The 13,854-nt window shown below is 38.6% G+C and overlaps 1 protein-coding gene across 1 annotated transcript in view; it reads right to left on the reverse strand.

Moving 5' to 3' along the window:
- cfap299 (cilia and flagella associated protein 299) overlaps positions 1-13,854 on the reverse strand; it is a 78,787-nt gene that overhangs the window by 14,363 nt on the left and 50,570 nt on the right. Inside the window, exon 4 of the mRNA XM_061672733.1 lies at positions 898-1,040. Coding sequence (XP_061528717.1) covers positions 898-1,040 — 143 coding nt within the window. The remainder of the gene's footprint in view (positions 1-897; positions 1,041-13,854) is intronic.

Here is a 13,854-nt window from a genome sequence, read left to right on the forward strand (position 1 = left end):
AGCCTGGAATAGGGTTTCAAGACATAGTTAGTGCTTCAAGCCAGGGCGTCGTTTGTAACACGGCCCAACACATCGTTTTACGTGGCCCGCGAAAGAAAATCATGTCAACTCCATGATTTTTGTACAAATCTGTTGTCATATGTAATAAATGTTAAGCTATTGTAAAAGCATTTTTGGGGTTACCAAACTCCTTTGTACAGTAACTTCAACAATAACTGAACAAACAATTATCCTTGACTTCTGACTTAGTTATCCATCAATTAGTTGTGTACATAGTACGTAATAACATGATGAGCTAATTAAACATGTACATGGTTTTGCAGTCACGAAGGCCCTCTGAGGGAAACCGTAACCACAATATGTCTTGACACCCCTGTATAGGAAAACGCTTAATCGTTCTGATCTTTTCAAAGGTGGAAGTGGGCTAGGTAGAGATATCAACATCAATGGTGGTGATGAGTGATCGCAGTCTATAGTGAGCGTATACACGAGACTCCAAAAGGTCCCCAATGAAATCAAATGCTTGATTTCACCACGACTCCTTGGCAACCCAGCTAGTCTCCAGGAGAGACTCCAGGAGACGTCACCTCCTGCAACTAGCGGAGGCTCAAGTCGCCAATAGGTCGCTAAATAGTCTCCAGGCCACTAAGATAGGGTTCTTTAGTTTTCAAAGGAGGGTTTAAAATTGGAGTTTCAAGAATTATTTGACTGGAGTTGGCTACGAAGAGGGTCAAATTATTAGGAACAGCTCTCAGTTCTCAGTGTCGTCCCTGTCGAGGCCTTCACGGTAGAGTTCTTTTCAACTTCTCCTCACATTTAATCCCAACTAATAAGATTTCCTTCTCCACCACCCACCAGCCTCTGCGGACCCCAGAGCCGTGTCCGAGGAGGACTCACCATAAATCCGAGGGTCCTGGCACCAGCTTCTTTCTCCCGCTGAAATATGGCGCAAAGTCCTGCGTCTGCAGTCTGTGGGCGTAGTCGATATAGCCAGACACTTCCTGTCCCAGAGTGTTAGCATCGCGCATGAAGATCAGCGACTGCAGAGACGCAGGACAAGAACAAAAGAGGAAGATGAGAGAAGACAATATCAAAAGGAGAAGTAAGGGATGAAAGAAGGACAGGACAAGAAAAGGAAATATGACGACGAAAGATGGGAGAAGAAATGAAAAAGAAAGGAGAAGAATAGGACAAAAAAGAAGGAATACATGAAGTGAAAAGAAAAGAAAAAAGGAAAAAAGACGGGAGAAGCAATAGATTAAAAGAAGAAAAAAGACAAGCGAAACATGGAGAAAATAAGAAATATGGGAAAAGAGGGAAAAATTAAAAGATGAGAGAAAAACATAAAAAAGAGATATGGAAGACGCAAAGGGATAAAAGAAAGACCGAGACGAAAATCATGAAAGAGTAAGAAAGACGGGAGGAGAAAAGACAAAAAAATGACAAATGTGAGATTATGAGGAGCAAATGAAAAGAGAGATGTAGGAGGAAAAAAGGAAAAAGACAAAAGAAAAAGAAATACGGGGATAGGGAAAGTACAAAAAAGAAGAGATACGGGAGAAGAAAATGAAAAAGCACAAAAGATGGGAAAAGAAAAGGACAAAAACTAATAGATGTGGGAGAAAAGGAAAGAGGAAAAATGGGAGGAAAAAAAGAAAAAAAAAAAAAGAAGTGTCTGTGTTACTAATCACATGTGAGAGGAACCCTGCAAGGTCAAGACTCCCGCTCCCACCGCCAGCGCCAGCGTCGCCCGCGTGGGCCCACGGTGGAATATCCCGATGGACGCCGAAAAAAGATCCTTTCATTCATTCCGATACACCCACAAGACCCGTCGGTCGACAAAATGGGGACGGAAACGCAAAACTCTTCAAGAGTCTTTTGGCCAAGTTCCGAATACACATTTACTGATGCTGTCATAGACCCAGACCGGGGATGACGGAAAGGGGTTCGAGTCCACGGTGGGGCTTCAAACAAGGGGTACGGTTTCAAGTCAGGGACACGGTTTCACGTTTTTGGCTTTCAAATCCTTGTTTCAAACCTGAATTAGAGGTTCAAACAAGGTTTAGGGGAGGAGTTAACCAACCTGGTGGGGGCAGGTAGCCCCCAAGGACCAACCACCTGAGTTGCACATGTGCCTGTTCTAAAAAATAATAATAATAATTTGCTCACCACTGATAGGACATTGTGATTTCCTTGGAATGTTGTCGAAGTGGTCACTTGAAAACGCAAACGCTTGCAGAGATTTGTAGAAATAAAGTGTTGCATATTGATATTTATCCATTTTCTAACTTGTTAAATCTTTGTTGATAATAATTGAGAAAACATTAACATGATCAGTGTCTTCACATCAATAATCTAAAATGACACAACTGCGCGTCAAACTGGTAGCCCTTCGCATTAATCAGTACCTGACAAGTAGCTCTCGGTTTCAAAAAGCTTGGTGAGCCCTTGTATAGGGTTTTAAGTTAGGGTTTCAAACAAGGGTTGGGGTTTCCAACTGAGCCACTGAAAACCTGACTGGGCTTTTCCCAGTAAAATTAGCCCACTCTAGTTCTCAGTGGCTGACTTTGTCTTTCAAATTAGGGTTTCAAATAAGGTTGGGGGCTTCATGTTCGGGTTTCAAGCCTGGGCGTGGGTTTCAAACAAGAGTTAGGGTTTCAAATTAGGGTTCCAAGTCTTGGTTAGGGTTTGAAACAAGGGTTGGGATTTCAAGTTTGTGTTTCAAAACAGGGTTGGGGTTTCAAGTCGGGGTTTAGGTTTCAAAGGTAAAAAAAAAAAAAAAAAAAAAAATACATTATTTGATCACACTAATAAATATATAGTATGATTATTATTATATAAGACCTCCTCACAAAAATGTAATGAGATAATAGTTTAGAGTCTTGTACCATGTTTTATGGCGTTTCGAGCTCCTCAGGACAACGTTGACTCCCATCCTTCTCAATCATCTTTGATTGCTTTTCAAGACGGGAGCGGCTGGGCAGCGTCTATACGTGCGTTCGTGTGCTGAGCTGATAGCTAGCATCTGTTTTAAAAGTCTGGAGGCAGACGGACGGATGATGTCGCGGGGCTCTGTGACGCGATCGGCAGATGTGATGGCGAGGGTGGGATATGCACCGGCTTCCACGTGGTAATCGCTCCCGTTAAAAAAAAAAAAAAAAAATCCCCAAATAAAGATGAGAAAAAAAAAAATCGAGAAAAGTTGGGGATGATGAGGGTGTTTGAGGTTGCCTTTGGGGGTGTTTTCAGCATGTCTTTCGGGTGTTGTGGGGGTGTTTGGGGATTTTATACAGAAAGTACTCAGAAGTTTTTTGCAATCTAAATTCGCAATCACACGTTTTGATGAACTCATTTCACAATGTATCGAAGTTGGTACTCGAGTGTTTGTTATCTACATTCTTGCTCACAGGTCTATCCCATTCATACACTGAATATTTTGTTATCCAGTCAAGCTTACACACTTTTTGTTAACTAAATTCATGCCTAGCAGTATAACCTGACAATAAAATAACAAGCCCTGCACCCCCACCGGCCCTCAAATAAAAGCGCAGCCTTGGCTGAGGTCTGCAAACCATAACAACAGGTTGAAGTGTGTTCCCCCCACCCCAACAGGCCTTACGTCACCTGACAGCAATTAACCCAAACAGGTGCAGTGACCTCACAGAGAGACCCCCACCGCCAACCTACACCCCCCTCCTGAGGCGAAGATGCCAGGTGGATTTCCTGCTCTTTGTGACACCCAATACAAGATGGCCGCTCGTCTTACACGCCACGGGGCTGTGACCTTCAAGATGAAGGTTACGTAAACCAAAACGAGAGAGAAAAGGAAAGGTCCCCGCCCGCCCAACATGCCCCTTGGAACATCGCAAACAAACACTGAAAACTGAACACTGCTGACTTGTGAGTGGGAATTAAAAGAACGCAATGGGTGTCCGTTAAGATAACAAACAATTTAGAAAACAAAAATGAATTCAGATTACAAGACTTGTGAACAAGATTTTTGTTAAAAACTTGCGCATTTAGATAATGAAAACCTGTTGTACATGCAAAGGTGTGAATTTAGAAAAACGCGTATGGATGTGATTTTCGATAAAATCTCGTGAATTTGGATAACAAAAACTTGAGCATGAACTTATATCACTACAAATTGTGAATTTACATAACAAAAAGTTGTGAGCACAAATTTAAATAACAATAACTTGGGACTTTAGATATGTATGATTTTATACGTAACACAAACTTAGATGACAAAAACTGATTTTAGATAACAAAACGTGAATTTAGGTAACAGACTACTAATAATGACTACTTAAGATGAAAAGTTGTGAGCATGAATTGAGATTAAAACTTGTAAATTTAGATCAAACTTGTAAATTTAGATAAGACAAACCTAAATTTAGATACAATTTTGAAATTAACATGACAAAAACTTTGAATATCATGCTTGATCAGTGTGATTATTATATACACTATTATATATATCAATATATGTATGTGTGTGTATATATTCGTTTTTTGTTTTGTTTTCAGTCATTATTATGCTTAACATTTTAATATTTTTAATTAATATTACATAAAGACTACATTCAAAATTATTTTTAATGTAAATATAGTTTGTTATAAAAATATTGTGTGTTTACTACTAATTCCTGTCAGTTAATGTAGAATACAAGAATGTTTAAATTATTTGATTATTTCTTATAATAATAATAACATCGCTAAAAGAATATGATATAACAACTGTAATTGAATTGTGCTCCAACTGCGAAATGCTGAGCGGCAGACACCTGCACGGTGCCCTCACACTGCGCCATTGTTTACACCGGGGGGGGGAGGGGTGTGTGTGTGCGTGCGCGTGTGTGTGTGCTTGTGTCAAACTCGCCGGTGGTGCCAGATGATTATTTCACTTGGAAGTCGCTTCAGGCGGCACGGTGGACGACTGGTTAGAGCGTCGGCCTCACAGTTTTGAGGAGTGGGGTTCAATCCCCGGCCCCGCCTGTGTGGAGTTTGCATGTTCTCCCCGTGCCTGCGTGGGTTTTCTCCGGGCACTCCGGTTTCCTCCCACATCCCAAAAACATGCATGGTAGGTTAATTGAAGACTCTAAATTGCCCGTAGGTGTGACTGTGAGTGCGAATGGTTGTTTGTTGGTATGTGCCCTGCGATTGGCTGGCAACCAGTTCGGGGTGAACCCCGCCTCCTGCCCGATGACGGCTGGGATAGGCTCCAGCACGGCCGCGACCCTTGTGAGGAGAAGCGGCTCAGAAAATGGATGGATGGATGGAAGTCGCTTCACACACTCGGCCTGCGGAATGGATGACACGCTCGAAAATGAACATCATACAAAATAAATACACATTTACACTTGTATTACCACCCAAAAAGAACACATTCACATGCTTGAAAAGCTACTTTAAAATTTGTTTCTAAATTTCTGCTTTTGTCGTCTCAATTCACGCTCACTTCTTTATCTTAGTTTTGTGATCTACATTTGCACTGCGCACAAGTTTGGTTCACCTAAATTCACGTAATCTAAAATTCCCCCAAAAAGTCTTTGTTATCCAAATTTACATTTTGGATTTTTTAAGTTTTGGTGATCTGAATGAATAAGATTGTGATCTAAGTTTGCACTTACACGTTTTTGTTTTCCAAATTTGTGCACACAAGTATTTGTTAGCTAAGATCAGTTTTTCTTACCGAAATAAACAAAACAAAAAATTCTAAAATCATGCTCCAGCCTGTTATATAAATTCCCAAACTTCTTCTTACCTAATTTTGTGCTCACAAGTTTTTCTCATCTGGAGTTACACACTTCTTCTCTAAAGTTGGACTTACAAGTTACTAAATTCACCCTAATAACGTTACGTTTCTTGTAATTTTTATTTTTATAAAATGTTTCTTCTCTTCTTCTATATAACGTTTGTTATTTACATTTTTAGCAAAATTAACAAACACACGTTCCATCTAAAGTCATGTTCATAAGTCTCTGTAAGTCACATCTATGATTTTGTTATCTCAATTCAACAAGTTGTGGTTATCGGAATTCACAAGATTGTGTTATCTAAATTTGCAGGCTCAAGTTTTGATCATCTAAATTCGTAGTCACACATTCCATCTTAATTCATGCTAATTACTCTGCTTGATTCACAATTTATTTGTTGTTGTTATCTAAATTGCCAAGTTTTGTTTCAGAATTTACAAAGTTTTGTTTTCTCTATGCGCTCACAAGTTTTCATTTTCTAAATTCAAACTTGCTAAAAAACCTGCTAAAGCAAATGCCCCCGCGACCCGACCTCGGACAAGCGGTAGAAAATGGATGGATGCTTATCTAAATTCACACTTGCAAGTTTTTGTTATCTAAAGTCGCACTCTTTAAAATCACGCTCACAAGTCTTATTGAAATTCACAACTTTTTGTTATCTAAATTTGTGCTCACAACTTTTTGTTATCTGAATTTAGATGCTTGTTTTCTAAATTCACACTGACACATTTTTGCAATCTAAACTTGGGCAGCTAAATTTTAATCTTGTATCACGTTTTATGTGAATTGATGTCCACAAGTGTATGTATTTCTCGGTGATGCTTTTGTTAGCTAAATTTACAAATTGTGTTTATCTGAATTTACAAGATTTTTGCAGGCACAACTTTTTGCTATCTAAATTACTGCTCAGAAGTTTTTGTAAAACTTAAAATTCACACTCAAAACTTGATCTAAACTTGGGACATCTAAATTAACAAGCTTTTATGTAAAATCACCCTCACGTCTGTCATTTAAATTTACAACCTTTAGTTATCTACACTTATGGTCACTGGTTTTTGTTATCTGAATTTGGACGCATTTGTTATTTAAATTCACACTCTTGACATTTTGTTATCTAAACCTGGGTATCTAAATGAACACTTTCCCCCCTAAAATAACACTCACAAGTCTTATCTAAATCTGCAACTTTTGTGATCAAAATTCACGCACACAACTTTTTGTTATCTAAACTAGGGCAGCCTCTTACAGCCGAGAGGGGGCTAGCTAGCTCTCTCGGAAAACAACACTAAAATCCAGTGTGTGTCTTTTGTCAACACAATGTTGTGTTAGCCTCCACATGACTGTACAACCAAGTTTTTTTATTTTTTACATCTACAAACAAATCCAAGAATGCGGTTTGCATTGTTTCGGTCATGTGGAAAAAAAAAAAAAAAAAATCAAGTATTTCAATGACTTTATCGAAAGTATTCCGTTTGTGTGCGCTCGCCGGGAGTGTGGAAATAATGGGAGGCCATTTTTATCCGGGCATTGGTAATTACAGGGTGTGTCAGTAGACAGATGTCTTGGCAGCAGAGACAAAAAATGCGGGGGGAAAAAATGGATGCTTCAAAAGGACCTCGTTGCTCTCTGCACTGTGGTTGCCAACCGTTTTATCTTCCTTTCACGCGCACTCACAAAAACAGCAAAACGTATTTTTACATACAAATACTCAAATGTGTTTCTTTGATGTTTACACTCAATGTGGTGGTGAAAAGGAAAATATAAAAATACATGAACACAACTGGTTATTGACAGGACCTTAAATGTTATTTTTATCGAAATGAACAAGTTTTTAATCGAAAACAAAGCTCACGACTGTCATATGAATTCACAAGCCAAATTTGCTTTAACGTGCTTTTGTTGTCTAAATTCACTAGTTTGTAATCTAATAGTGCTTGCAAGTTACATTTTTGTAATATAATAGTTGTTTAATCTAGATTTGCACTCACAAATGTTTGTTCTCTAAGTTAAAAAAATATGATGAAAAATTGCTGATATTTGACTGAATTTAAGCCCAAAGGTCCAAATTTGGTCCTAGTTCTTGTTATCTAAATTGAATTGATCCAATCCCCTAACGGGACGAGCCCAAAGGAAAGAAAGAAAGAAGAAGATGTTAACAAAATGTTGCTACTTACAAGTCATTATCTTGCTTACCTAAATTCACACGTTTCCAATCTAAATTAGTGCTTACAAGTTAAGTTTGAGTATTCTAAATTAAAAATGTGTTAAATCTAAATTCACACTCACAAATTTTTGCTATCTAAATTTGAAAAAAGATCTGATCAAAATTCGCTTATGATTCAAAGTTTTGGTCTAAATTTAAGACCAAAAGTCATTTTTATCTCAATTTTGTATCTAAATTCACAAGCTTTTGTTAAGATACATTTGTGAATATTTATATAATTTTCTAAATTGTTTTTTCATGATCAAAATTCACAATTCAGTTTTTTGGTTTTATTGTTTAACACGGTGGGCGACTGGTTAGCACATCTGCCTCACAGTTCTGAGGATCTGGGTTCAAATCCGCCTTCGCCTGTGTGGAGTTTGCATGTTCTCCCCGTGCCTGCGTGGGTTTTCTCCAGGTACTCCGGTTTCCTCCCACATCCCAAAAACATGCAGGGTAGGTTGATTGAAGACTCTAAATTGCACGTGGGTGTGAATGTTGTTTTGTTTGTATGTGCCCTGCGATTGGCTGGCGACCAGTTCAGGGTGTACCCCGCCTCCTGCCCGATGACGGCTGGGATAGGCTCCAGCACGCCCCCCACCCTAGTGAGGATGAGCGGCTCAGAAAATGGATGGATGGATGTTTTTTGATATAGTTTTTAAGGGTTAAGTTTTTATCATATAAATTGACGCACGGTTTTGCTTTCTCAATTCACACTCTTAAGTTCAAGTTTCTTTTATCTGAATTTGATTTCCAAGGTTTTCACTGAAATTCACTTCCAGTATATAGAAAATAGGTGCCCTTTTTGGCTGTCCAAAGTAAAGTTTTTTTTTTAATCTAAATTGAAGTTTTTAATCAAGAGTCACGCTCACAAGTCTAAAGGTACAAGCTTTTAAAATGTATAAGCCTAAATGTATACAATCTTTTCACACACACAAGTTCTAGTCTAAATTCATGCTCACAAGTCTTTGTTATCTAAATGCACACTTGTAAAAAAAAAATCTAAGTTCACAAGTTTTGTCATCTAAATTTGCACTTGCAACTCTTTGTTATCTAAATTTATGCTAAAAAGTGTATCTAAATTGACACTCCCTCACAAATTGTTGGTATGCAAATATGGATTTACAAGTTTTTAATCTAAACTCTATCTCATCTAAATTCACGCTCAGGTTTTTATCTAAATTAGTTCTCACTTGTTTTGTTATCTATAATCACTTTTTGCTATCTAAATTGACACGTCTTGATGTAAATGCATATTTACAAGTTTGTATCAAAGTTTTTGTGATCCAAAGTCAACAAACTTGGCAATTCCACTTAATGACATCATAATAGATATGAAAACATTGTTCTAGTGTGTTTCAGGGGAAAGCGCACTTGTTTAGCTCATATGCTGTCCATGTGGGTGGTTGCACAAACAGATGCATTCCATATGGTGGGCAGGTGTCCTCCTCATGGCGACCACTGAGGTTAGTTAGGCCTCAGGGCTGTGCACAAACCCAAAAAGGGTTTTGGTGGACCAGGCCTCTGTCTTCGCCTTTGAGCGACCAATGAAGTCGCGGTCAGAAAATAAGAGGCTTGAACCCACGCACTCCAAATTACAGGCCACTTGCAATCACTAACTTCAAGACTCCTTTTTTTTTTTTTTCATCTTCCCAATTTCCATGAAAACATCTGTAACGTTTTGCTTCACCTATGACACTTTTTTGTGGGTCCACAATGGCAACATATCAATTACGATAACCTCGTGAATCCACTTTATTTCAACGTAATAGATATGATAAACTCAGAAAATCCACTTTATGACAAAATATGATAATCTTGTAAGACAACCTATCAATACGATAAGCATGTAGGTCCACTTTATGACAGCATCGATATGACAACGTTGTGACTCCGCTTTGAGACAACATGATTTCAATAATAACCTTGTAAGTCCACTTAATGATGACATAATAGAGGTATGACAACCTCATAATTCCATGTCGTGATAATAGATGCGATAACCGCCACTTGGTTACAACACAATGCATTAATTAATATGACAAACACATAAATCCACTTTATGACACGGCAATGAACGTGAAACCCTTGCCGGTCTACTTCATGACAGCATCGCGATATGACAACCTTGTAATTCCACTTTGTGAAAACATATCAATATGATAACCACATAAGTCCGCTTTGTGACAACATAATAGATGTAATCACGTTATGACAACATACGATAGGTAATCTTGTAAAACCACTCATGAAAATGTATCAATATGATAGCCTTCCAAATCCACTTTATGACTTTGTATGAATATGACAACCTTGTAATTCCACTGAATGAAAAGAATTCAATATGACAACTTCGTAAGTTCACTTTGTGACAACATAATTGATAAGACAACGTCATAAATCAACTTCATTGCAACATATAATAATCTTGCAAATCTACTTTATGAAAATGGCGATATGATAACAACCATTTGCATCGTGATAATTGGGGACTTTTTTTTTCTGGAACATTCACTTATCTGGCTTGTCATATGAAACGATATTGTCCAAATTGTGCTCATTTGTCATTGGGTCAACCTGGTACCGTATGGTGGTTTTCCACGTGCTTTACGCAACAAACACATTTGAACATTTTGTTTCATTCATTTTTTTGTTATCAGTGTATTATTTGTGTAAAGAACAAATATGTAATGTATCAAAAATAATGATCTATGGTTTTAATCCACTTTTCTTTAGTGGAAACATCCAAGGGTTCTGTTGATGCATTCATTCAAAATTATGAAAAGTAATCAAAATTGTTAATGAAATGCAATTAGTTATATGACTGAGAGAAAGTACAGGTAAATGAAATAGTTACACTACTTTTACATTTTTAACAGGTTAACAGGATGTAATTGCAAACCACTACATTTCCAAAGTAATCTTCCCAACACTGGTGACAACATAATAGATATGACAACCTTGTAAATCCACTCATGACAAGATATGATCATTTTATAAATCCACTTCATAACAAATTATTAATATGATAACCTGGTCAATCCATCCAAGTGTTTTTGGGTTGCCGAATAAGCTGTCAGGCTGACAGGTGGCATCGTTTCCAATGCAGCATGCTGTTAACGAAAAAACGAGGGAAAAAACGGTTCTTGCTGCGGTAAATGTGCGGCATGCCTGCGTCGGGAATAGTAGGCGACTCCAGCGCATATGCGGTCCGGGCAAATGCGTCCTACGCCATTCGCCACCGTATCTTTTTTCCCCCGCCTCTGACAATCATTCCCACATTCCGCTGGCTTTTAAATTACCAGTGGGAAGCCGATTATGAGTCCAAGGGACCAAAATACCCGCTCCGTGAAAAAGGGAAGGGAATTATGGTGGAGCTTTTTCAATGGATTTTCCCGACGTGTGACGGGACTGTGCCTTCGCCATTGAACGCGGCGGAAAAAGCGGGAACCGTGCCTTTGTCCCGCATCTGTCTGCCACAAAAATGCAGTGCAAATACCTCTGCCAAAGGCCAATTGAATTACACGCAATTGGTCACTTTTTGGAGGTAACAGGGCCTTGGACTAAACGGGAACTGCCTCGTGATCACAATCATACAACGTTTTTATAGTTACGTGGAACAAGGATCACAAACATACAATTGGTTGCAGTTACACGGAACAAGAATCACAAACACAACTATTTAAAGATACTTAGAAACATGGATAAGAAACATGTTTGCAGTTACGTGGAACAAGGATCAGATTTTTTTTTTTTTTTACAGTTATGTGGAACAAAGATCACAAATATACAATTGTTTCCAGTTACTTGGAAGAAGGAACACAGACATACAATTGTTTCCAGTTATGTGGAACAAAGATCACAAATATACAATTGTTTTGCAGTTACGTGGAACAAGGATTACACACACGCGCGCACACACACGCACACACACGTTTACAGCTACATGAAACAAGTATTAGAAATATCCAATTGTTTACAGTTGGTCACTGATGGTGTGATGGTACACTCGCCTGACTTTGGTGCGGGCAGCGTGGGTTCAGTTCCCAATCAGTTGATGGTGTGAATGGTTGCCCGTGTCTGTGAGGATAAGCGGTGTTGAAAATGGATGGCTGGATGGATAGATGTTTACAGTTATGTGGAACAAGAATCATACAACTGTTGAAAGATACTTGAAACATGGACAACAAACATACAATTGTTTCCAGTTACAGTCCCCTCCAAAAGTATTGGAACGGCAAGGTCAATTCCTTTGTTTTTGTTGTATACTGAAAACATTTGGGTTTGTAGACGTGTTAAACAACTCAGGAGAGAGTACCTTTTGTTTGAAGCCACCCAGTTTTTAAGTGAGCAATAGTATTGGAACAGACATGATTCAATTCAGTCAAAGTGAATAACATTTAATATTTGGTGGCATAACACTTACTTGCAATAATTGCATCAAGCCTGCGACTGATTGACTTCACCAGACTGTTGCATTCTTCATTTGAAATGCTTTTCCAGGCCTTTACTGCAGCCTCTTTCAGTTCTTGTTTGTTTCTGGGAGTTTCTCCTTTCAGTCTCCTCTTCACAAGGTAAAATGCATGCTCTATTGGGTTAAGGTCCTGTGATTGACTTGTCTTTCCCCCCCTGATGAAGTCCTTTGTTGTGTTGGCAGTGTGTTTTGGGTCACTGTCATGATGAAGCTTCTCCCGATTAGTTTGGATGCATCCATCCATTTTCTGTTGCGCTTATCCTTATTAGGGTCGCGGGTGTGCTGGAGCCTATCCCAGCTATCTTCGGGCGAGAGGCGGGGTACACCCTGAACTGGTCGCCCGTCAATCGCAGTGGATCTAACTTATTTGGAAAAAAAATATTGAGACGTAAAATTGTAAAATCAGCAGAGCCATTAGTGCAAAAATAAAAACATTTTAGTGCATAAGATGTAATTCCATCAGGTCTAAGGTTTCTGAATGAGTGAAACTCACGTATGAGTCTAAAAAGAAAAATAATAAGCTATATAGTCTCTGGAACTGTCATCTCTTGAATAACTACAAACAAACAGATCCGAGGCACGAGTGCCTACAGAGTTGCCTTTTTAACAAAAGCTTTATTTTCGAAGTCCAAATACACGCATCCTGACGCTTTTTGTCATGGCTGCCATGGTTGAACTAGAGTTTCTTTCAAAGCACAAACACGAAAAACTGCATTAATGACGCCTTCAATTGCAATCTGGAAACAAGACAACACAACAGACAACAGAAAAGAACTACGAAAAATAAAGTGTGGGTTGTCTGTGGACAAAGAGCAACACAATATAAACTTGATTTATGAACAGGATAAACAATTATTTATGTCTCCCGCACACCGATGCAAAATGGAAAGGAGGGTTAGCAAAACAGCAGAAAAGGCACCAGACTTCGACACAAAATAGATAAAAATCGTATTTTTAATTACTTAACGTGCACCTGTGTGTGGGTTTCAGGATGACTCGACTGTAATTGTCGCTTCCAGTTGGTTGTGTTTCTAAACATGCATTTTAATACAATAGCGGCCATAGATAATGTATGGAGTTAGTTTATGTTTATATAGCTCTATGCTTGCGGCAACTCGTGGCAGCTGGAATCAATCTCAAACTGGCTCTTGCGTTACTTCCTTAACATGTTGTTCTGATTGGTTCTCTTGTCAACTTCTCCCGCCTCTTCAAACAAAATTAGTGATGATTTGGATCTCGTAATTGGCAGGCATTTCAGTCTTATTTTTATTTGTTGACAAAAATGTCAATACACTTGATAATTGTCTTGGTCCTCAAGAATGTTTTATGTCGTCATCATCTCGTTTTAGTCAGAAAAAATGGTTGTTGACTATAACAATGATGAACATTTCTTCATCACCAAAATGAACACAGCTCTC

This window comes from Phycodurus eques, chromosome 3, assembly GCF_024500275.1.
Source record: "Phycodurus eques isolate BA_2022a chromosome 3, UOR_Pequ_1.1, whole genome shotgun sequence".
NCBI classification, from domain to species: Eukaryota; Metazoa; Chordata; class Actinopteri; order Syngnathiformes; family Syngnathidae; genus Phycodurus; species Phycodurus eques.